Genomic DNA, 27,208 nt, shown 5'->3' with positions numbered 1-27,208 from the left:
GTATCATAAGATTTTTCCATATAAAAAATAAATAGTAGTTTCCTATATAACTTTTATGCTTTGTAATATAAAACTTTTATTTTAAAAGCTATCGATAAGTATAAAATAAAATAAAATAAAATAAAGAAGAATTAAAAGAAAAATTAATCGATAAAAGTAGCATTATTTTATTACTAAATTTGTTAACATTTTAGGCAATTCTTTGTATTTTTCAGTATGTTTTTATTTCGATTAATATGATAATTTAATAAGTCATGGTATATGGAATAAATCTTAGAAATAAATTTGAAATAAATCATTCAAATAATGCCGTCTATCCTTATAAAATATTACATTGAGAAAAATTAATGAAATTTAATACCGAGTAAAACAATAATCATTTATTCATTAAGGACATAAGCGAGTTTTTTCATCATTTAAGAACAATGCAAAATCAAATGTATTTTTTCATATATATTGAGTCTTGTGCTAATTATGTAATAAAAAAACATAATTACTTTTTATTAATATTTATCTACGTCTTATGTTTCATGTAGATGTACATTACTAAATACCAAAATATATTTTTTTTTGCATTAAAAGAGCGTAAGTGCTACTTAAAGCCACATACATACTACTTATACATCCTAATACTAATATATCGTCTTTTTCTTGCTTGCATATAAAAAACTATGGATGCCAAGGCTCATTCCATCTCATAAAATCTTACTACTAAGGTGCAAATATATTTTAGAAATAAAAATAGATACAAAGAATATAAGATTATCAGAGGGTATAAAAGTTTTGTCTAATAACGATGATTTCTGTACATTTCATTTTATTATAGTATTAATCAAAATTTAATTGCATTCGATTGTTATAAAATATTCGGCTTTATTTTAAATTTGAATTAAGAATTGAATTTTTAATTTTTAAACACGTATACAACTCTATAAAAATATAAGAATTATAGGAATGTATTGTGATGCATACATCAATATATGCAAATCTAACGATCAATACAATTATGTGACAATTATAAATTAAAATAACCATATTATCTAAATGCTGCATCTTATATTTTGTTATTATTTGTTATTATTTCATATGTATTACAAGATTATGATCGGTAAATTTGAAACAAAATATTTTACATAATACGATGACTTGATTTAATTATTATTTAGTAAAACTTAATTTTCTTCAAATTATATACCAGTTACTATATTTTGATTCTTCCCCTTCAATTACACAGAGTTTAACAATATATTTTCTCTAAATATTATAAAATAATTCATTTCAATTCTATTTTAAAATAATATCAGATTTAATTTATTATACTAAACATGATATATGAAATTTTTACATTAAAAAGCAATTGCTACATGTACAACTAATTTTATGCAAAATTTGGAAAAGTATGTAAAAAATTTATATACAATAATCAAGATTTTTAGATTTTAAAAGTATTACATCAGTTTAATAATATTTTTAATAGGCCAGAGTTATTAATTTAAAAATATTTACAATTTTTTTATCATAATCTTTTTCAACGATTTGATTTATGATTCAACGATAAAATTTATGACCAAGTTTTACACTTTATATTTACATAAGATTTATATATTAATTTAGCTTTTTTTTATTTATTAAATAATTTACAATTGCTCCGTGAAAACTTCAATTAATACTATATTTCGAGTGAAACTGTTATAAAAAAAAAAATTGTTATCCGTAAAATTATCATAATATAAAAATGACACATAATATTACTAATTACATTGATCAAACAGTAATTAAGATTATTAAAAAATTGAATAACTATTAATTATGAAATGTGATATTATTTCCTGTTAATATAAAATTAATTTCGTATTATATAACACAAAAAATATAATACTGCACATTATTCTGAATCATGAATATATAATTGCAAATATAATTTCTTAATTGAAAGGCGAATAAAAGATACTTTCTGCTAAAGTTATGATATGATTATTTACTATTTTCATTATTTGAGTTGATAAATATAAAGATTATTTTATATAATTTACCAAAATTATAAGTTATTTATGAAAAGCTCAAATATGTTAAGTATTTTTGTAAAAATTAAAATAAAATTTTTTATCCGTCAGATTGATTTTTCATACAAACTAAAACGTTAAGAATGTAAAATAAATAAATATATAAATAACAATGAATCATAACCTAGAAACAACATAAAAATAATCTAATTGCAAATGCTCAAAAGCTTAATTTAATAAATACATATACGTATATATATATATATATATATATATATATATATATATATATATATATATATATATAGAGAGAGAGAGAGAGAGAGAGAGAGAGAGAGATATTAGATTAAAATTGCGTATGTATGGTATAATATAATCGTAGGAGCAATAAATCTAATTGGAATAGAATTATTTCAGTAAAATTTAAATTACATACTTATAGTAAGCAATTCAATTCAATAAGTTTTCTAGAATTTCACTTTTTGATTCATATTATCTGATGTGTTAAAAAATGTCAATATTCTTCTTTTTAGATTCAATATTTATTTTTACGTACATTTATAATAATTAATAAAGTTAGTTAATAAGCACGCATATAATAATTTATTTGAAATTGCAATTATATCGAACATACTGCATCTTGAGTATATTACGCTTCATTTGTTCTCGCAGTTTTTTTCTTTTTTCTAAATGTTGGTAATTAGCACGTGAGCTATGTAAACTCTATAAATTCTAATAAACTATGTAAGCTACTTAATGAGTATTGATTGCAAGTCTTCTTATAAAGATATTGTATAAGTCAAATCCACACTATTCACTCGACATTTTAATGACACATTTACAAGTAATTCTTTATATATTACTATTTATTTGCAATAATACCTATGAAGTCTACATACACATTGAGTCTCTAGTCTATAGATATATCAATTGTAGGCCCAGAATATTAATTACCTGCTACAATTATATAAATATTTTCATTTGAAAATTTTTCAATTTCAAAAAGGAATCTATTTAAATTTATATAATTATTAAAATCAAGGTTTTTACATTAAATTAATGTAATAATTTTATTGATAGAATGCTTGAAATTTTAAGATTCCCGAGTCTTCGTATCAATGAACTAAATTTTTATTTTAGATTGCTCTACTTTTAAAAAAGTCATACATTTAAGCATTTCTTTTATTCCAAATTTATTTCCAATTTTCAATTTCCAATGATAAATGAATTACGAAATCATAAATAATGTTAGTTATAGGCACAGCAATCCGTTAACAAGTACGATTTAATCCTTCTCTTCCGTCGCTTAAGCTCCATCTCCTTTGATCAACGACTTCTTTCCTTTCGCGAGATGCACAAGTGTGCGCGCATATTTGCACATTATACGTGCGCACGTGTGAGTCGTTAAAATAAAAGCCGCGTAAAGTTTGTTTATGCGTGAAGCGTTACGAAGGTGCACCTCTTTGCGTGTAAGAACGATAAAAAGATTATAAAACGACTTAAAATAGAAAATACTTGTCTTTTTATAATGTTGGATAACGATGGCGGTGAGTTGGTGGTATAAATTTTATCAAATATAAACTAAAATATTTCAGAACTCTATTATTAATGCTTGATAAATAAAAAGAAAACTAATAATTAAAATAAGCTTGATTGTAATAATAAATTATCTTTAGTAACTCGTGACAAATCGAATTTATAAATTAAAATTATTTAGCTTATATTACATAACCAAATATCATTACATTTAAATAAATTACTTTCTTATTTATCAATATCAAATATAGATCAACAACTAAATTTTATGCTTCAATTGAAAATTAATAATTTAATTAATTATATGTTTTAAACAAACATCCCGTTAATATTACATCGTCAATGAAAATGTTTAAAAATCGAACAGAAAAACGTCCGTCCCCATGAATTCCCCATTCCCAGAATTTAATGCCTTCGGAGCTTAAGTTTTATAAATGCACTTGTACTTGGCTAAGATTTACATTTTTGGTGGAATATAAATAAATTCGATTTATTTTTCCATTACCTAAATATGTATTCATATATTAAACTATGCAAACCTCACATTTACGAAACGTCAATTCATTTATAAAAACTGAACTGAATTGAGCGCTAGATATATTAATCAATTTGACATAAGATTTTATTAAGTACAGAATTTTATTGCACTGAAATTCTGTTAATTGACATGCAAGAAAAAAATTATTATATAGTGTAATTTTTCATAAGCGTCCGTCACTTCTTTAATCGCTTACGCATTATGAAACGAGTTTTTTTTATTCCGATGCTCGAATTACGTGCTCGAATTTTAAGTGAACCTGTCGCGAACTGAAAAAATTAATCGCTTTTATACATCAAATTATTTCTTAAAAACAAAAGGCTCTGACAGATAATTATTGGGAGGGGGAAAAAAAGGATTTAAAAGTAAATGTTATTTTTATCAATTACCAGCTCCCTAATAATTTATTAAAATACTCAAGAAAGAACGTGGAAAGGCATTTTAAAACAATGAGTGAGCCGAGACTTTGATATTAAGCATGAAAATGATGATTTCTCCTACCTAATATTGTACCAACTTGTACAAAGTATCGTCATCTCAACGCATACTATATATACAACACAAAGATAACGCGTTAAAATAGTTAACAATATCTTATGCAATTCTCTTCTCTTCGAGCGCCTATAGAAAACGACAACTTATTCATTAATGACACTCAACATCGTTTAAAAATGCCTCGCTTTTTTAGAAGCTCCAGCACACCTTCTACCCTGACTAATTATTAAGCTAGTTAGACACACACATTAGGACGGGGCATTGAATAAAGTAGAGACGCGAGAAAGTGTAAATTCGTACCCCGTTGCCGTAGATTCTCTCTTAGACTTCGCTCTTCTACCTTTTGCCAAACAGCCAATCTGGCAAGAGATTTGCGAAAGTGGTCGAGCAAGATGAGCCCCGAGCCCTTCAACATAACTCGACGTAACCCAACGAGAGCGTCCGTGGACTTCATCCGATTCATCAATCAAAAGAAACCGTTTCGTAATAATTTACGTCCCTCTACCTTCACCTGCCCACCCCGGCCGACACCGAAGACCGTTACACCACGTGCATGCGTCCGACCATTTGTAAATATTTCCTCTCCCCCGGCTTCGACAGCTTACGCAACAAATGCATCGCTAGCGCGCTTTATGAATGAACTCGTCGCCTCTCCCTTGCGAAAACGTACAGGCGCGCGCGCGCGCCATCACCTCTCGCTCCTGCGCTCACGCTAATCGCTTAAATCGCTTTCGATCATAGCGAAAACCGCATCGATAAAAATTACTCGGAGCACTGCGGCCAATCGCTTTATCTCGCTCTCGCGCATCGAGTCCAGTAATCCCGCATTATCGCCGAATTCAAAAGAATATTGCCCGCGGACGTAATAAACATTCGCTTTAGAGTTTCATTTCTCATATTTTCCCAGCGCCGACATATTCGTCCTTTAGAGCTGACGCTCAGGTATGTAGCGACATAAGCCTTCGTTCACGATATTCTGCTTCCAGAGCTTATTCATTCATTTCAAATAAACGTGACTTTACTTATGCTAATTTACTTGCTTCTCTAAATCTTCTTTCACATTTTTATTGTAATATCGCTACATCTGGCATTTGTTCCAATGATAATTAGCATTATTAGCATTATTACGGTTCGTTTATATAATTTGGGAAATTGACTGCGACTGCTTTGATGAATAGAATTACATGAATGAGTTGAGATTTTCTTAAATGTACGAGTAAAGTTGTCCTCTACCCGATTAAATATTTGAAATTTATTAACTTTCCTCTGTCTGAAGAGGATCTATTATTTTTAAGATACTAAAGTCATCATTACATCTACTGTGCAATGCGTAAAGTAAATATTTATGCAACAAATATTTCTCAAACTTACTATAGATGCGTAGCGAGAATTTTAAGAAAAATGTCGAATACAATTTCTCATACTTATTATGTTTATGTTTATATTTATATTCATAATCAGACTTTCTTTTTTTTTTTTTTTTTTTTAAAGAGAAGGTTGTATATAAATTTTTTAAACATCGTAACCAACCCAAACGATCGCAGAAGTCGTAGATATAATATAATCTAATCTTCTTTGCATTCGATATAAATTTTTATTCTTACTTATATATCTTGAACGATGTTTGATGAATTTTCATTATATTTATCATTATTTCAACGTTTCATTGTACTCATACTTTTCTAGTTATATTATTTTATTTTTTTATTTATATATATATATATATAAGGTGATATTCCATCACAAGTCTTTGAAATAGCATTGTATCATGTCTATTCATTTAAGTTTAAATTACGTATAGAAATTGTCACTGATGTGACTGATTTATTATTTTAATTATATACGCCACTTAATGGCTTCAAATATAAAAATACGATTTGTCAGCTATCAAGCGCGCATTGTTTCTTTTAACATCACTTTAACTTCTTATTTTTGTTAAAAACATTTGGTAAAATTGTACACGTGCTCATTGCTAATGCATGTGCTATAGGACTGAATAATAAATAAAATATCGTATTTATGTAAGACCTTGGAACATACATGCTTCCTTTCTGGCAATTATTGCAATTGTAATTATAATGATAATTATCATGATGTATACGTAGACGGTCAATCTTTATTGTTGAAAGGATGCCTGCAGCGCTCCTGAGATTTTCAACACGACTGGTCCACCATACGACTTATTGCCATTATGCGTAATTAGCGTGTATTTATTTTCATAAGATATTCCAGATGATTAATGAAAAATTTTTTATATCAAAGATAATAAACATAATTGTCGAAATATCTCATTAAATTTTCCATTTATGAAATATCTACCTTCATGAGCAGTAAAATATGCCAAGAAAGTATTAATATATGTAGAATGTTTATTCTATACATATATATATATTTAATATTTAGGTGAAAGCTATCTAAAGTATATTTACTTTTACTCTTCTTTAAAATTAATTAATCTATCATTTAAAAGTAAAACAAAAAAAAAAAAAAAAAAAAAAAAAAAAAAAAAAAAAAAAAAAAAAAAAAGATGAACCCAACCAGTCAATGTAATTCAACGTGAATAGAATGTGATTGATTATATGATTGATGGAAAATGTCGTTGTTATGCTTTAAAAACGTAACATATTTATATATATATATATATATATATATGCAAAAATTTAAAGTAAATTTTGAAATTTACTTAGTTAAAAAGTTTGAAGCTTAGTTAAAAGCTTGTTTAATATAGAGAACTATTTTATGAAGTTTTTGAAGTAATTAAAACTTGCGCAATTCATCAGTTCACGTTAAATGAATTTAGTAGAGGCCAATTAGGAAAAATAGCTTATGTAAATTAAAAATATAATATACGAATATATAATAAAGAAATTCAAGTAAATTATTATTAAAATTTCATTGAAATGTTAGAAAAATTGTTAATTATCTATTAAAGGCAGATGTAGATTTTATGGGCTGCTTTAATATTCTAGCCCGAGTGCCCTTATCAATATGAAAAAGACAGCATACTCAATAAATTCGCACTCACAGTGAATCAACGTATTCCAAAACGTGATTCTCATAAGAATATCTATTTCATTCGAGGAAATTTGTCAATACTTGAATTATTTCATTTCTTACACTATTAGCGGAGGGAAGGCACGTACTAAGCTGCATGGGAAATGATTCTGCACGTAGTGAAAAACGTGCCTCATAAAATTGTTCATTTTCTGCCTTTTTACATTCATTTTTGGACGAAAAATATCTACGAGACAAAATTGACACCTATAATTGACTTTTTTTTTTTTTTTTTTTTTTTTTTTTTTTTTTTTTTTTTTTTTCCCCGAGACATTAAAGGAATAAATGGAAACCCTTTCGTTACAACAGTGGCTCTACCTGATGAAATGTAAACGCTCAGGCGTATACTTCGAATGTACCTTCAACTTCCACATAATAAATCTAAACATTTATAGTTTAATTCAAAACCCCTAAAAAGAAAAAGCTAATGCTTAAAGACAATTGGTTCTTTATTTGCTTATCATATGTTTAGGTAAAAGAAAAAAAAAAAAAAAAAAGAAAAAAAAAACAACAAGTTTAACTCAATAACTAATAAATTAATATAATTTTTAAATAATGGAATTTAAAAGTACGATATGTTATCCGAATCATAAGAATGTACGCACAATTATTGTTTTATACTATTACGTATGTCTGTGTATAATAAATTGTATTAAATAATTGCTAAAATTTAAAAATCAATGGAAATATATAATGACGACTATTATAGTCGATGCATTATAAAAATTCCTGCCATTATTATCGCAATGCGTGTACAAATTGATAAAAGCGTCGGAATTAATTTAATAATAATAATAAAGCTTTGAATATATTCGTTCGTTATGCTGATTTATCAAATTATATTGATGCCAGATTTATTTATTCCTCGCGTTAACAATTCCTACAATTCACAAATTTCTTTTAACATTAAGAATTACTCTACATAATGCCGTCTATTATTCAAACTCATTTAATGACAAAGTGTATAGTAATTGACAATCGGCGTCTATAATGGACAATAATTATTGTATAAAAGTTACGTCACTTTCATCATTAGATAGAAAAATTCTCTGTTTCAACGAGACGTATCGGGCTTAGGATTATCTGCCACGAGAGTGTCATGACTTCACTTCGGTCAAGGGTTAACGGACTTTTGGTTGATTATGCACTAGCACTCGCTTAAAGAAGTCTAGCTCCATCCACCGAATGCGCATTATCGTTTATTACGCCAAAGTAAACACGGCAACGTGTTCCCCAAGTACCGGCAAGACGAAACGTCCTCGTCCCTTGCTTTTCCTGGCTTTTATTTTATTCGTAATGGCTTCATTCGCCTCGGCAAAAACAAGCAAAGCGGAAAGGTTAATGGAGGCGCCGAGAAATTGCAGTGCGCGCAAATTTTTGGGCGTTTCTTATCGAAACACTTTTACGCTGCGCCGAGGAGGAGGTCGAGGTCCGATGACTACTTAATTAAAGCGAACCTCCGATCCTTATCTGTCGATTGATTCTTTTTTCTCGGGGAGGAATATCTTTTTCTTCAAACCGGTTCTTCAAACCACCATACAAGTTTTTTCACGAATTAGGGAAAGCATTAAAAATTTATCAAACTCATTCTTGCCTTCTTTTTCCTTCTGGCGATAATTCAATTTTTATTGTATGTACATTGCGAAATTCTCTGTGTATGTGCCACTTGAGCATTTAAAGATGCACGTTACACCTGTTATTGTACCAAAGCTGCTGCTTGGAGGACATCCAAATGAGATAGTTTCTGACCTTATTACGATCTAAAATAGAATTCCGTCTCTAGCGTTATTGTGATCGGTGTGTATATATAAAAAAATACGATCAATGTCGACTGCTTTTTAATATTTTGAAGATATTTTGAAGAAACTGTTCCAAAAAAAAAAAAAAAAAAATTATTATTACTCAAAGCAACAGATATTATAGAAGAATAGGGCTCTGTAGAATAAAATATAAACACTAAAAATTGAATAAAAATTATTATATAGACAAAAGGTTGAATTTCTGTTTGATAATAAACATTAATTTAAATACGATTGTCGGTTAAAAATGATATTCCATTTTCAGACCGACATGTTGCAAATAGACATTACATATTCTACGAATTTGAAATTCTCGTATAATCAATACTAATTCCCTCTTGTCTATAACTTTAGCTCGCTCCAGGTACTTTTAAAAGTAGCCAATAGACAACCCTACTGAATGAATAGCTACATGTGTGACGATATATCGAGAGAACATCTAAATATCCCGTCAAATTTCATAATTCATTAAGCAAATTGGCCAAATGATGCATATCCGCTCTACAAGCAATTCGATCGACAATTCGTATTCCAAAAGACGGGAAAAAGGAGCGATAAATTAGAATCGTATCTGAGGTAATGATCCCGCAACTGGTTATCGGGCATAAAAATTAGCGAGCGATTTATTCAAGAAATCGTGCTGCATTAGCAATCGTACGGAATAAGAAAACGTCGAGCATGATAAAGGCTCTGATCTATCATTAATCTTCACCAATAGCTGAGCAAAGTTGAAAAAGGCATGGCATCAGCCTGGAGCTGCTCGAGACTTTTGTTCGCTGAAACGGGCTGAATCGATTACACCTGCCTTTCTTGCGTTTCACGAGGCGGATTAAGAGCAGTAAGAGTAGGCGCAGTTAGAGGGGGGGGGGGGGGGGGGGGGTTGGGGGGGGGGGGGGGGGCGTCGTGGGGGGGGGGGGTAAAGCATAAGAACCGCGAGCTTTGCATAAGCTATCTATGATCCATTATTCGTATCTCGTCGGTACATTGACAATTGGGAGCACTCGCACATCGCCTTTCACGGTGATCGCTTTGATGCCCACCGACGTGTGTCTTCCTGCGTTACCGCTGCCACCGGTACCGCCGCCACCGCCACCGCCACCGCCACCACCACCACCGCCACAGCCGCCGCTATCTCTCTCTCTCTCTCTCTCTCTCTCAGTCGATCCCCATCGTCGATCTCCACCGTTTAATAAAGCGCTCGACCTAACTTTTTTTTTTATACATTGCGTATTTTGTGATTATTGTGGAAAGGCATCGATCGCGCAGGTGACGATTCGATCGCTGATGGATTTCAGACGGCTTCGATGAAATAAAAGTTGGAGGAAAAAAGAAAGCCCTCGTCGTTGTAATTGTGCCGGTAAACTAAAAATAGCTACGTATAAAGTTAATGTGTGAACTCGCTTTAGACTCTTATCACTTGCCGTAATAAATTTCTTTATTGCACGTTAACTGTCATTTTAATTATGCTTGTTTAAGTCAATACACATACGTAATGAACAATTTTAAACTGGGTTAATTTGATTTATGAAATTATTGAAATGTTTTATTAGCCAACAGTGGGCTAAAATATTAATGATCTTCTAGAACCAAAAGATATTGTTGAGATCGTTTTGTAATAATCGGTAAACTTTATAGTCGATTCGAAAATAAATCATCACGCATCGGAATTATCGGATAAATTTAATGGCTTTTATAAATAGAGGATGGATGTAGGAAGTATTTAGATGCTGTTGTATCAATGTCAATTATTTACCAATTTATGATCTATTGGAGCGTTCATTAATCTTTAATCTTCACTATTGGGGATCTTGAATAATAAATAATATATATATATATATGTTGAATTTACGCTCCTTCAATTGTTTTTACATCATCTTAATTGTCGCATTTGTCGACACAAGCTATCATCATCAAAACAAAACAAATAGGCAAAAAAAAAAAAAAAAACTTTATTAATTCGACTTTAAATTTTCTTCTCTTAATATAAGCATTTCATACGTATAACAATATAAAATTAACATGTTCTTATGTCATTAACATTAGCCAATACTACATGCTTTTATAAGTATATAACGTATATTATAAAACTAATGAAATATTCATTGTTCTTTATTTTAAAACTATTTACTCGCCGGTAAGAATGACAAGTTAATTTTTTTACTACCTCTCCCTTGACTCTAAGGAATTTATTTTTGCAAAATGCTTAATGCACTATCGACTATTATCAATTCTTCAAAGAGCTTAGACAAACTCCATTATCTATATAAATTACGTAAAAAAAAAAAAAAAAAACCCCATAAAAAGTGTAATTAAATTTTATGCCGAAATTTGCCGTTTATTGCGGAAAAATGGGTAAAAATGCCGCCTTTCGGAATTGCACGTAAAAATGATGAAGATCCCGGAATAAAGTTTGAAGTGCTTTGCTTCAGAGGTGAAATCGGACGAGGTAAGTCAAGCTATCGAATGGGGTTCCTGACGATAAGATCCTAAGATCCGCCGCGATTGCAACTGTATCCTAATGTCCAAGACTCGATGGATAAAGGTGGCGGTGACGAGTCCAAAGTCCTTATATTTGTATAATAAGAGTGGCCTCGACATGTACCGCGCGACCCCGTGTCATTACGTAATTGTAGCGTAGTCGGAGCTTGCGCATGACTGGCGCTTTCCCATTATACGATTGTCTAGAGCTTCGGATGAATCGAGGGGGACGACATCTGGCTTATTTGATTTATCGACGCTAGATGTCGTGATGCGGGTAATTTCTGGACGCGTCTCGATGCACTGCGTTGCAATGTTGTAATGCGCCGTAATGATGGGTGGCTGGCCAATTTATCCGGTACTCCTACGAGATTTCTGAATGCGTTATCTTATGGACTCGAGCGTACGGTCGTTATGACGCTGTCAACCATGGGATCAAAACATAATCACAACATTGTAGCGAGAAAATTGCCACGCCCACAGTAAATCAATTTTATGTATGAAATGATTTTTGTTTCAATTCACAAGCATAAAGCTTTTAATACGTAAATGTAGATTTTATTTACATTACGTAAGCGTACGTCGCATCTCTTTCCAAATAACATGAATTATATATATATATATTAAATTGTCTAATAAGGTGAAAATACTCCTTACATGTAAGTAATATTTTAATTATGTCATGTTAATAGGTAATGAAGCCATTATTGTGATTCTTACGACTCTCCAATGTCTCCAATGATATTATTTTTTACAATTTTTATTAATCTTATCAAAATTTTATAAACCTAATGTCACGTCCAATTAAAAATTTTTAATATTTTTTAATGATAGCCTTAAATAAGCGGGTTGCTCTTATTAATTGCACAAAAGCTTAAACGTACGCTCGTTACATTAAATTTTTTATCCGTTCACGTCCTACATTTATGAAAAGCATACGTTCTTATTCATTATTTTTATTATAATTTTTTTCAAGCTGCTTATGGTTTCGTGATATCAAATAGTTTGTATTTACGATAAAGTATTTCGAAGCATTTCTATATGTTGTAATTTTTAAACCGTCTTTGAAAATATTAAACTCTATGGTATTAAAGCCATATGAATGACATATTTGGCTCATTTTAATTGATGTAATGTAGTAATATATTAAGGGATAATTAAATTGTATCCGATTAAAGTTATAATATTACAAAAGGGGCAGCCGATAAAGAAAATTTTTGCAAGTTTAAAGTTCAAGAACGAATATACTGAATAATTGATTCGTAAACGAGCTTTTCTACGAATTGCATAAGTGTTTGTAGGTCAAAAATAATAAGCACAGGATTCTCGTATTTGTAATATGTTGACTGCATTTTCGCTTTATCAATACACTAATGAATTACATCACTATTCTGGGAAACTGTGCAGTCGATTAGAAGAAGAGGAGTTACGGCAGATGATAAAATTCAATTTTATCATTTCATGAAACTTTCATGCTTTAATATTCATCGCAACAAAGTCTTTCTAATAAATTGTAAACGATGATAAATTCAATAGCATCATTTCTAAATAAAATTTAAACGTTTATCTTAACGTAGGATAATATTAAGCTTATTTAGTAGAATTTATATGCGATCGTCTTAAATTCACGGCAAAATTCCTTTTAAATCCAATATTCCATGGTAAATATGTTTGTTACAAAAAATATCTTATCGATTCAGCACATCGTTACATTCGTCATCGTAATTTTATCTTTAAGCTTCTTTATGCCATTGACACTGTGTGGAATGATTATGGCGTAATGGGAAGAGATTATTTTCTGCCTAATTACTAATTGTCAAATATGCGGTCTAAATAAATGTATCGATCGATCGCGAGCTAACGATTATTTAAATAATTCTTTGCAAATATTTCAAACTATGATGATATTCACGATAGACGCGTAGAACGATCATCTCGCGACACTTTATTATCATTTACGCTGTCTAAAATCCATAATCCTTGCTATTATTAATTATGAAGCTCTTTTCCCTTTATTTTTAAACTCCATTATCGAATATTGAAAACTGTAATAATTTGACAGACGATATTGTTGATTTCTGCATTTATAATATGTAGCCTTTAAGAAAAAAACTTTGCTATTATTCAAAGCATTTTTTAACGCCTTCCAAAGTAAAAACAAAAAAATCATCCGTCCTTTATGAAATTTTCATTAATAAATAATGTCCGCAATACCGGTATATTCTCGCTAAAAATACTCATGTTTCTACTTAAGACGCATAATTAAATGAAATATTTACAAGGCACAAAAGCATTATAATAATTGATTGTTCCAGTGGTTTGTCATAATTGTCTGTGTGTGCATATATTGGCGCTTCTCTACCGTCGTTATGCCGGAATAAAAGATCACAGGAGTTTTCCGGGATTACAATGTCATGTTCCGTACAAGGAACACTCCAACAACACTACTGTTTGACTTTTATAAAAAAAAAAAAAATGTTTATTATTTCGTTAACGAGCAGCATTTTCTGAGACTTGGATAAATTGCCTCGGGTCGTATGTTGTGTCGTGTGTACTTTATCAGCGCTCAACTACCAAAGAGAAATCCTTACTTCGCTACTCTGTTCTATGCGTTGACATACAGCAAGCGAAGGCGGCCGTATAATGTTAGAATGCCTTCGGCAAAGAAGAAAATGCCAAACATTGCGTTCGTCGCCAGATTGTTTGCTTCTTGACTCCTGAACTCGTGCAATAATAAGAATTTCCTTCAAACGGTATATTTTGGCGTTCGTCGCTCTAAGTGGCACAGAATTCGATCTATTTGCGTGTAACGAGCGTAGCCCTTAATGATTTGAAACTGTAATTAAACGAGAGAATGGCAGTGAAAACAAAAAATACGGCAATCAAAATTCAAAGCCTCAATCTAAATTATTTGTAAGTTCTCCTTACAATAATAAGTCACAAATCTTGAAAATTCATAAATTTTATAAATTCTTTTACCGAAGGAGCAATTAATATAAATATGAGATAGTAGAGAGAGAGAGAGAGAGAGAGAGAGAGAGAGAGAGAGGATCTGGGAAAGAAAGAGAGCATCTATTGGAAAAATCTAATTGTGGACAAAATAAAGTTTTCTTTAATCAATACAATGCTAATGTAAATTTCAAAATGCTTTCTCAACTTTGATAAATAATTATATTAAGCTATTAATATGATTTTTAATAAAGTGAAATATTAAATTAAATATTAATTATAAACAAAATTATGAATTTATCGAATAAAAAAATTACTAATATTTATATTGTTTGAAGTATATTGAGAATAAAATTCATGATGCAAATATATCGGATTAAAATAAAATTCTCATAATAAAACACTCATTATCAAAGTTGTTTATTATTCATTGTTCTTATAATTATCATAACAAATCACGTCATATTATATAATCCTTTAAATAAAATACTGATTATGGATTCTAATTTATTCTAACATATTCATAAATTTATTGTAGAATAAAGGAGGTAAAAACAAAGCTACAATTTATTGAATAAACTAAATTTATAGCTTTATTTTCATTTATATGCATTTAATTTGTCGATTATTCTAAATTCACGGCAATTTATTCAGCGGAGTGATTTGTTAATTGGAATGAAATGATCTTGAGCAAGTGCTCGCGATTAATTTAATAAAAGATTATTTTAAGGGGAATGAAAATGGTGGAAATGTATAATCGAACTATTTCAGTAGATTGAATTAACACGGACTTGGTGTGGCTTAGCATATTTAACGAATTGTTGTAAAATTGTAATTCATGCAGAAATAACATACGCAAATCCGAAATATATGGAATCACTTACCAACCCACTTCATCCTCTTTCTTTTTCTCTCTCTCTCTCTCTCTCTCTCTCTCTCTCTCTCTCTCTCTCCCTCTCTCTCTCTACTTACTTATACCGCATTTTACAAGAGTAAATAAGTCGATCTTTATTTGCCAAGAAACGTTTTTCGACGCCTCCTAAGCTCTTTAATATTTAAGTTGGAACCTCGAGTCAACGCTCAAATCTTACAGTTCCCGAGAGTACATTTCATAATTTATAATTTGCGTGCGAGTCCACGACTAAATGCACACGCGTTATCTACTCCGTGGGTTTGTGAATGGGGGATGGGGGAGGGGCGGCGGGTTGTTCCCAGGTAATCTACATTCGCGCAATATATGCAAATATTGACGTTATATCCGCAAAAGGATAAACGAGAAAAAGCGAGCGCGTACCGAGACGTAGACAACGCGACTGAATCCGCCCTTGAAATCTTAGGAGGGAGACGCTGCTCCGAAGTAACGCGAGACGCTTCTCAAGCAGTTTGCAGACTTAAACAAGGCTACGATGGTGCGGGCGTATGCATCGAGCTGATAAGACTGTAAGGCTCCTTTTCTTATTCCCTCATCCTCTCTCTCTCTCTCTCTCTCTCTCTCTCTCTCTCCCCCTCGTCTCAAAGTGTCTCTTCGTAGCAAGATGGTAGTTTAAATAGCCGAGTCAGATGTGCCTTTGCGTGTGCAAGTCGTCTTTGTATGCGCTTAATCGCTTTGCGAGGGCGTTTGTGTACCTGTAAAAGCTATGTTGGTTTATTGGCCTCTTTGGCTTTCTTCGTGGCTCTCCTTGTAATTCGCGACGCTCTTTATATTTCTTGAAATACTTGAATTACAGTGCGCACTTCTGTTTGAACACCTGACGGGAACGTGTGGTATCAGAACTGGCCGTTCGAAATATAAATCATAATGTTTTATAAAAAGTATGGTTTGAGTACTTCCCTCTTGAATACGATATGGAAAAATATTTAATTTACTCATTAAAATATTATAAAAATGCACGATCCTACCCAAGATCGTTTATTTTCAATAATTTATATATGTGTGTGTGTGTGTGTGTGTGTGTGTGTGTGCGCGCGTGCTTGTTTGAGTGTAAGAACTGAAATGAAATTGCGTAGGATATAAATAACAATTAAGCTTTCAAATGATACCAAGTTTAAATTATTTGACTTGTTGAAAGCTGTGCGGTCGTCTTCTAGTGGTTCCTGTTTAAAAACTATCTACAAATTAACAACTAACTTCTTAAATCTACAATTTTTGTATAATCTATATCGCGTACTATTATGAATAATAATAGAGAATCATTGAAATGATAAATAATTTATTGATAAAACAACTCGACTAACGACTACCAATATTTAAACAATAAAATAATAAAACAGTGATTAAAAGTTCGATGATATAGGTTAATATACACATTTCTTTTCGATCTTTCGACTTTTATAAGCTCTATTTCATATTTATAAGTATCGGAAGGATGTAAGGAAATTCCAAGTAACCTTTATACGCTTTGTATCTTACTCCCGAAAGCAATAATATTGTCGAGCTAGAAAATAAATATGTTTAACATTCTCAAACAAGATTCCACATGATTACGCTTCCACATGAAACGGGCTTTTATTTATTTATTTTTTATTTTTAGTTATCTCTGTTTTATTACCTAAAAGAAGTTCAGGCATTTTTAAGCCGCTAACGCAAGCTTATCGCAACTCGGGCGGGACGGGTCTGTTTAATGAAATTAGGCGCCTGTTAGTTTCACACAATCGCGGGCTTGTTAACGAGCTTAACGAGACTTTCCTGAATGTGTGGCTTATAAAGACGGCGAATCCCACTGTCCGGATGGCGCTTATATTAGGATGAATAGTTAGTTAGGTTTTCGTAGTTTTTCCGGTTCACTCCACGCGAGCTACATACTTCTCGCAATTACACGCTAACCGCCATTATATGACGTTTACGGCACGATATTATGTTGGATTTAAGTTTATGCTTTTATAATTGGTGTACCTGAATTAGTGAAAAAAAAAAAAACAACAACAACAACAACAACAAAAGACGACTTTACAATTAATGGCGCAATATTTTATAAGTTAGCTATTATTTTTTCCATTAAAAATATCAACATTAAACCTTGGAAATATAACGTAAACTACTCTAATAAATATAACGTATTTTCATTTTATATCCCGTGCGTACGACTCATTAAATTAGCCCATTAATCCGCGATTCTTTCATTAAAATTAAAACATATTTTAGACGAATTTGCTCAATTGGACTTTCACAATATTTTCTTTTTCCCTTCCTACTAGTTCACACTTTATCCTAATGCAATTTCCAAAATGGCTGTCATTGTCAGTCACTTTAAATGGAGAAGATTTCAGGCTACATCCAATTGATTGACTAATCAATCACTTTCACATGAAGTGCGTCTAGAATTTAACAATTACTTTTAACGTCGTAAAAGCGATGAAATAAGCCAGCAAACAGATTAACGGACAGATTTTTGTTTTTGTCCGTTTTGTTTTTTTCTTCGTAAGCAATTTGTCGCATCGCTCGATCGCGATACTACGAGGTCTGCTTTTTTAATAAAGCGGGCTTCGTGAAATATTAATTTGTCGCACAAACATGCGGGGTGCGATTTTCAGGACAAGCCCGTAACGAGAAATTCAGGGCGATAAGCCAACCTCCTACCTCGGCTCGGAAAGTCGTATGCGCCACTCCCAAAATGAAAAAAAAAAAAAAAAAAAAGAAAAGAAAAAAAAAATTGCGAGCTGTTGGAGTTGGAGCGCGCGGAGTCAGCGGCAAACGTAGCTTCACGCTCGAGTTATGCAGAAGGAAGTCCTAGCCTCGCGGCAAGATCCTCCTTCATGGCCCGAAGGAAGAATGTCGATGAGCCCGCACTACGCTCAATTATCCGGGACGCGTAGGACGCGCGGTACTCCCGGTCACCCATGGCGGGCGGAGGGGGGCCCGCAACGACAACTGCCTACGGTCCAGCCCGGCTTCTCTATTCTGCCATGCGAATATTATAAAGCGCCGATGGTATAGATTGTGCGAGAGCAGCGGTGACCAGTGGCGGGAGGAGTGGGGGAGTGGGAGGGAGAGAGAGAGAGAGAGATAGATAGAGAGAGAGAGAGAGAGATAGAGAGAGAGAGAGATGAAAAGACTTAATGCGTGCAAGGATTAAAAAAGCATTGCGCTGGATTGGCAAATCTCAAGATTGAAAATTTGAGCTTAGCTTGTCCACCGGCCTCACTACTATTTACTGTTCATTGAATTGTAAAAGCTATCGTGCAAATAATCCTATTTGGTGAATTAGTAAAGTCAAATTCGGTAATCTCTATCTCTTTAATTCATTATATATGTATTTACTGGGTTTGCACTAGTAGTGGTTAGTAGAGCAGATCCATTGGAGTCGATCCGTTGTAAAGTCCCGCCATTGCTTGTTTCAAGGAAATGGAAATGTATCGCAAATTAGCATGTTTTCGCCCATAAATACGATGGGATCATGGAAGTGTTTATGAATGATTAGGTTAAGAAATAGTTTATTAAATGGAATAGCTTTGCTCGATTGTCGTAAGAAATTTTAGGAAATGTATTGCGCCTTCGGTTACGTAATCGTTTGTCTTGAATGACAGAATTGGAGTATAATTGATCAATCGGTTATCGCGACGTTGATAGAATAGGTTCAAGGTACTGACCGATAAAAACTTTTAAGAACGTTCGATTAAGTGTAAAACTAGCGTTTACTTCCAATAATGTCCATGTAAGTTTTAACAACTAAGTTTAGAAAATGTCGATGACCAAGTAAATGTTTATGTAATTATCGAATAAAGTTAACCGCGCATCAGCTAAGGAACATTTTTCCAACATAAAGCATAAATTACCACGATTCAAATACAAATTGAAACTAGTTGATCGTACGATTTTATAAAATATATTGTTCTCCTCAATGCAATCATACAGCGAACCTATGTAATTGGAATATTGTTTATCTCAGTTTCCATTGGGAAGTGGATAAGCTGATCTGCTATTTGAAATCTTAGAAGAGATAGCGATGAAATGAATTCCTAGCTGAATAGATAAATAAGCGCTCGATTCATAAATGAAGAAAAAGTAAGAGCTAAGGACAGGAGAATGAAACTTCCAGGAAGCAAGCTCGAGAAGGAAATAATCGAAAGGGCATATAACGTAATTTTATTAAAATTACCGGCTCACTGAATTCGCATGAAATGTTGAGGGTCAACTACCTCAATACCGCATTGATGGCACAACTCGAATTCTTAACAAACGTGTTATAGCCGAAAAAAACTTTCTATTTTTTTTTCTTTCTTTTTCTTTCTTTTCTTTTCTTTTTTCTTTTCTTTTTTTGTTACGAAGTATATATCGAGTAGTGGCAATGATTAACAGTTCCCCTGCTTACATTGAAGATCGACTAGTCGATAAAATACGTATCTATCGTACTCGAGATCGAGATCATAGAATAAGGCTGCGTTGAAAAATATTAGGTATCGAAGCCTCGGGAACTAACAGGGATCTTGTAATTTCTCGCCTTAATATAATCCGAGATGTGTGGCCACAAAAACTCTATACCCATTTCGCAAACACTCGCCGTGAACTTTAAACTTCGCTTATATGTACTCTATAATGCCGTAGTGGTACATACTGAAGGCGGTACGGTGGCATTTAAGCGGCTTAACTTCAAGCTCATGTTGAAATAATTTCAATATAATATCCACCAGAATTGTACGGGCGTTGTTAACAATAGTATGAGTATTGTGATAATCTATCGAGTAAAGCTAATTACATAATGTTGTTATGTTGTTTTAAAATGTTAAGTTACGATAAAGAATAAAATAGCAGGCAAGCCAGGCAAAATCGGTGAGATATGGACGGACTCGCTTACGTAAATCTGCTAATAAATAAGTGTTACAAACGAGTCGAGCAAAAGACATTAATTAATAACAGAAAAGGAATTCTTGACTGCGGATATAAGTTAATATCACGTGAACTCCTAGAATATACATTAACCGATCTTTCGAAGTACTAAGATTCAATTGAAAAGAGGTAGTAGTAGCGAGGCTCTACTTAGGTATCTGCGGATAAAGTGCAGATAATTACGTTATCATAGAGTTGATATAGGCCTCAAATGGCATGTATAATGTATAATTTCTGATGAAAATTTTGAAGCACACGCACGCTCACATGGATGGGAAATGCAAGGTAATTATATTTGCCAATAAATATGCTAATATGCATTGGTGTGTAATTATTCTGCTGGAGAGCAAAAGTCAGCCAAAATGGTACATGAAGTAATTTATCTAAAGATATAATGATTTTTGTGTGTCTACATCGATTAATAAGTATAAACGACAATTGTACGTAGAGTTGTAGACTCGCGTATCGTTTAAAGTTTTAATAATAATAATAATAATAATAATAATAACAACATATTAGTTATCGTTATCTCGGTGATAAAAGTTATTAACGTAAATTAAAGCTCAATGCACCAACGGACAATGAATGTAAAAAATTTGAATTTTATTCTTTTGAAATAATGATTTTGATTAAACTGTGCATAGTACGTTTATCGACTTAAAGAAAGTCTTTGAGAAATCGAGAGTGGATATTTAAAAGATTAAATAATAATGCAATGTTGGTACTATGACAATTTTCATAGAGTACGTTTCGGAGGAGAACAAAAGCTCTTCGCCCTTTAATTTGCCTTTGCATGATCATTAAAAATATTTTTTTTGTTTTTTTTCTTTTTTTTTTTTTCTTAACGAATAACTAAAATCCGAACAAAATTAGATTTAATGGCTCTTCACATATAAGCAAATTAAGGAATTTGCTCGTGAATGATTTGCAAGCTGTAATAATTTGCTATTCAAGAGGCCGGAGGGAAAATAAAGCCAAAAATCGTTTACGAACTTGCCACAAATTCCAATTCGCGACAGCTACACACGCAATGAAAGTGAATACGCCATCTGAAAGTCGGCGCGACGAAGAAAGGAGTGCGAAATGGCGAGACTTAAAGAAACGTAAACGCCTATTAAATATCCTAGACGGTTAGAGCAAGAAAGGAGAAACGGAGCTCGTGTACCCAACAAGTACGTACATACGCTTTTATTATGCGCGCGGCGCTGCTCCTCTCCTCCCATTCCCTTTTACTCGCGAGGCTCATGGCGCGACGACGCGGACCAAAATAATCTTTAGATTTCGAGATCGTTAATCAAAGGCCTCCCCGTGCGAAAGGAGACGAGTTTGCGATTCGCGCGAATAGTTTCGGAGAAAGCTTTCGGGCGCTCGTCTCCTGTGTCCCTGGACATTAAGCTCCGGATTAAGGGCTCGGATGGTAACGTTGGAAAATCGGGGAAAACTCCCCGTCCTCGGATTCTAATGGACTTTCTTTAACAGCAATACGGCCACTCTGACATGGAAGGTTTGGGAGAGCCCCGTCGATGTGCCAAATTGTACGCCATTTCATTATTTCATTATCGCCACGATTCGGTACAATAAAGACCTTTCATTAGCTGCATTCGTAGGCGTATTATTATTCTCGGCGCTTAGCTTCCTCTTAAGTCTTGCGATTACAGGAGTAGGAGCTTAGACAGATATGGCCGTCCCGTTATCAATTGTTAAATTCATCACGTTACAAACAGTGGATTGGATAAAAGTGCAAAATTCACTCCGATATAATATGTGAATACGTTTTTATAATATGTGTTCTACGTTTTACGATCTAATCTATGTGCATACGCGTGCGCGTATATATATATATATATGTGTGTAAGCGCGCCTATGTATGTTTACGTGTTTAAAATGCACGTGATTTCTGTATTTTTAGCTTTGTATGTGTAGCCATGAGTATATTTATCTCATGTTTTCTTCAAATATCGTCTGGGATTCGATCATATAATGTAGAGAGAGAGACAGAGAGAGAGAGAGAGACAGAGAGAGAGAGAGAGACAGAGAGAGAGAGAGAGACAGAGAGAGAGAGAGAGACAGAGAGAGAGAGAGAGACAGAGAGAGAGAGAGAGACAGAGAGAGAGAGAGAGACAGAGAGAGAGAGAGAGACAGAGAGAGAGATGTCTAAGCACTCACGTGACGAATAGACGTAGAAATTACGATCTCGTAGAAAGACTGATTTTTTTCTTTCTTTTATAGATCCATTTTTTTTTTTGTTTACTTTTTTTTTTCATTTGACATCCCTGCGAGTCTAATTAGATATTCTTATATACAATAATAATTGTATATAAGATTATATATTATATAAGTATATATATATATATATATATATATATATATATATATATATATATATATTATATAAGAATTATATTATATATTATATATTATATAAGTAAAATAATAAGAATAAAAAAATAAATAATTATTGTGTGAATTAGCGTCGTTAAAATGAATTGGGATTATCCTTAAATTTCAATTTAGTGTATACAAAATGAGATCTAAAATAATAATGTTAATATAAAAATTATCAAATCTAGGATGGAATTTCTCTGATTAATCATTTTAGGAATTGGCCACTTCAATTGAACGAAGAATAATGTAAATTAGTTGAAAAATTTCCTAATGAAAAGCAAGAATGAGAACCAAATGTGAAAAAAATCGTTCGCGATGTGAAATATACCGATAATGAGTTTTTCAATTATTTCAAATAACATTACATACGTATATTAAATTGCGTTTTGGTGACGCCTAAATTAAATCATAAATTAGATTTTTCAATAAATCCTTTCTCCACAAATCTCATGTACATCACACCATTCTATTAGTCCTGTCTAGTTATATTTTCCTTAAAATCAATGCTTCGCAAGCTCTTTCCTACGATATTTTTCATTTCATCTGAGATTCATTTCATATCGAGATCTGAAATTATGTATAATATTTAAATAACTGGATATGGGCGATTTTTATTCGAATTGGAATATAAATATATATTCGACAATATCATATTAATTAAAATATGGCTTTTATATTTATTTACATTATTAATGGCCAATTGATCTAGCGCTCGACAACGCTAATGAAAATGATATTATGAATAATGACATGTCGGGCCCAACAAATCGAATAAATTTAATTATTATTAAATAGTTGACCACAGGCTTACCCCTATCAACTAATATCTCATTTTTACGATCATTATAATGTAAAAGCAGGCAATAATGGTGGGAAGCCGCAATTTATAAATTATTAAATACAATTTATCGTTGTAAAATCGACTCTCGCGCAACCCAGGCTGAAACATTCCATCAAAAAATTTGTCGTTTCCCTGAAGTGGAGATTTCCTTTTCTCCCATGCAACATCGCGTTCGTTCGTTCGCAGACGAACCGATAAATAAGGATACAAGCTAATGTCACATATCACATTCTGGACTAATAAGACCCTATGGCTACAAATACCCGACGAATTCTCAAATCTCATATCTCTTTTTCGCTTTACCCAACCACTATAATTCACCTTGCGCCCCCTCAGCCCCTACATCTTGTAAAAATAATTTTGTATTTCACAGTGGCTGACAGAGGTATCTCGTATTGAAAGTCCACCGAGTCTCGCGTCCGGAACAAACTTACGCGGGCGTTCCTCCCGACTTGTCGGAGGCCCGTATTTTATCTCGGCCGTCGGACGCCCACGGCGAGGCCTGGAAAAATCTTCCTCCCCGGCAACGTCGAATACGACTGCCCCGCCAAGAGGACGGCTGACCTCGCGGCCGAACCTTGCTTCCTCGACGATGCTGGCTCATTCGAGAGGAGTCGAAGCCGTTTCACGGTCCCCGAGGTGTTACGCCCCGCTCTAATCGCGCCCTGAAATTTGAGAAGGACGACGCGATATCGCGGATACGGACAGCATCTGCTGAGTGGTCGTCTGCCTTTCGTGGCAGAAATTTCGCTTTAACAGGAGCTGCGCACGGCTTATTCGTAAAATTCACTGCTGTCCAGGTTGGAGCGCGTTTCGCGAGGTCGACTTCCATCCTACTTTTGCGACACTCGCTGTTTGACCTCCTGTTCATCTTTATCATTAGACACACATTCCTATTGGGCTTAATATAGGAATCGAATTTTTAACGATTATTATCGACAATATCTAGGAACGATTGTTATTATCAATTTTCTTTTTATTGGCAATATGACATTTATTAACAATATAAGGATTCGATGAGTGATGAAGCATTACTGCTATTGTGGTTAATAAAAAATAAATAGGAAATCTTTTTGCAGACGAATCGTCAACGGCATTGATTTATACCCAATACTATCGTTTTAATAATATTTGCTTAAGGTACGTTTAAGCGTCGAGTATCACAACTGAAAAATTCCCCCAAGATTATTATAGTAATATCTTGAGTACAAATTAAAAAGTATTAAGGAAAAAAAAAAAATTTGTATCAACGTAACTGAACAATTATGTTTGGGGCGATTTATTCATATAATTACTAAGAATGGCGTGTTCTGAAATTCTACTATTTTAATTTGTTACTAAATAAAGTTACACTACACAATACAAAAACAATCCATTGCTTTTACTTAGAAATAATAAATATGTTATAATTAGGGAAATTACAGTCTCCCGGGCCAATTAGAGTAGAAAATTTGTATGAACGATATACGCGATAAAAATTGCTGATGTGAATGCCTTTTCTAAATTTCAAATATATTTTTCTAAATATTAAAATATAATTGCACAGGTAGTTTTAATGAATTTTGATTAAACTTTCACGATGATGCGTGCGTCAGTGCGCTTTCTTATTTTGTCAAATGCATAGATATTTTTTCCTTTTAGACTAGACAAGAATTATCTTTCATAGATTCATCGATAAGTCATGTCATTAGTTAATCGAATATTTATATTTATTTATAATTACGGGATGCTGTAAAAAGTCTCGATCAAACTTACGGACATATTATATTGTAGAGAGTAATAAATGATTAAGAACGATCCTTTGTAAAAATATTAAAGTTGACATAGTAAAAGCGAACCGAGTATTAAGATTCAGTGATGTTTTATTCAGAGCAATTTGCTAAATTAAAAAACAAAAAAGTTCACCTCGATAAATTGAAAAAAGAAAATAAAAATCGGTATCCTTTGAGATCGCCAAGATTGCATCTTAATTAAATTCAAATTACAGATAATTTTTTCGCGCGCGATTATCTTTCAAGATATATCGGCGACTTTGTCGCTTAATCATATATTTTATTAAATCTATAAATATTTTACGAAATTATGCGAAATTATGCGAAAAAATGCCGAAATGACGAAATGCCGACCCATAATGTTTACGTAAATCAGTTCGCGAATCTTCGAAAGCGTCTAGTCGCAAATATAATTTATCGCTCCGTTCACAACAACCCCCCCCCCCGCTCCGCAATTCTTAGCTACTAAAATCCATTCCTTAATTTTGTATAAAAATTAAATATTAAAAATATTGCAATAATGTTGAGGCTACAACGGCATTTATAAACTCCTGCGGCCTTATCTTGTCCAGGTATCGTGAGCCCTTGAAGCGAAACTTGTCGCGGTCGGTAGCGCAACGAAGAGAGGCGGCGCCTATCAGCCAAAACCGTCCGAGGATGTTGCGCCGGGAAGCGGCACAACTGGAGAAAAAGAATGGGCAGTCCACGCCGAAATGGCAGTCTCATCTTTCACGAAACACCTCCGATCTGCCCAGCATTCATTATATCGAAAGCGTGAGGAAGCACAAAGGGACTTACCGTATTAGCGTCCGCCTGGGTGCCCGACTCCCCATCACCTCTTCCCTTGACTCTGTCTTCCTCTTCCTCCACCTCCTCCACCTCCTCCTCCACCACCTCCTCGTCCACCGCCACCTCCATCGCGGCCTTCCCTCGCTTCGTAGCGGGGCCCCTCTTCTTCGATCCTGTCAGCGGGCCTTCGACGAGGTTCGAGTTCCTCGGGCCTGGAGGTGCGCCGTGCCGCGACAGACTCGAAACCCCGTCCTTTTTGCTCTCGTAGAGTCTTAAGTTGCCATAATCGTCGCGGCGCAAGTGCCTTTCGATCTCCGTGTTGCGATAATCGCGTTTCACCACCTGCGTTGTCGGCTTCCATGACGTCGAGCTCGCCGGGGTCGTCGTTGTCGCGACGTCCTCCGTCAGCCTTCGTATTATGTCGTCGTAGGTCCTCAGAGGAGGACTCGCCGCTTCGTCGTTCTTATAGAAGTCATTGTCCAGTTCCCGATCCTCGCTCACGTCAGCGGCCCAAAAATCGGCATCGATCGCCTCCTCCTCCTCGTCCTCCTGCTCCTCGTCCTCGTCGTCATCGTCATCGTCGCCCTCGTCGATGTCCACCTCCACCTTCTTCTTCTCATCATCATCATCACCATCATCACCATCATCCCCCTCATTATCCTTATCCTCCTCCTTCTTCTTCATCTTCCTCCTCCTCTTCTTCTTCTTCTCCTCCACCTCCTCCACCTCCTCCACCTCCTCCTCC

General features: G+C 33.4%; 1 protein-coding gene across 1 annotated transcript in view; it reads right to left on the bottom strand.

Moving 5' to 3' along the window:
* The window catches only part of LOC105364242 (uncharacterized), a 93,381-nt gene that overhangs the window by 65,031 nt on the left and 1,142 nt on the right, over positions 1-27,208 (bottom strand). Inside the window, exon 2 of the mRNA XM_011502129.1 lies at positions 26,473-27,012. Coding sequence (XP_011500431.1) covers positions 26,473-27,012 — 540 coding nt within the window. The remainder of the gene's footprint in view (positions 1-26,472; positions 27,013-27,208) is intronic.

Source organism: Ceratosolen solmsi, unplaced genomic scaffold (genome assembly GCF_000503995.2).
Source record: "Ceratosolen solmsi marchali unplaced genomic scaffold, CerSol_1.0 scaffold43, whole genome shotgun sequence".
Classification (NCBI taxonomy): Eukaryota; Metazoa; Arthropoda; class Insecta; order Hymenoptera; family Agaonidae; genus Ceratosolen; species Ceratosolen solmsi.
Note: the sequence above shows the minus strand (reverse complement) of the source record. Positions and strands in the feature narration are given on the sequence as shown.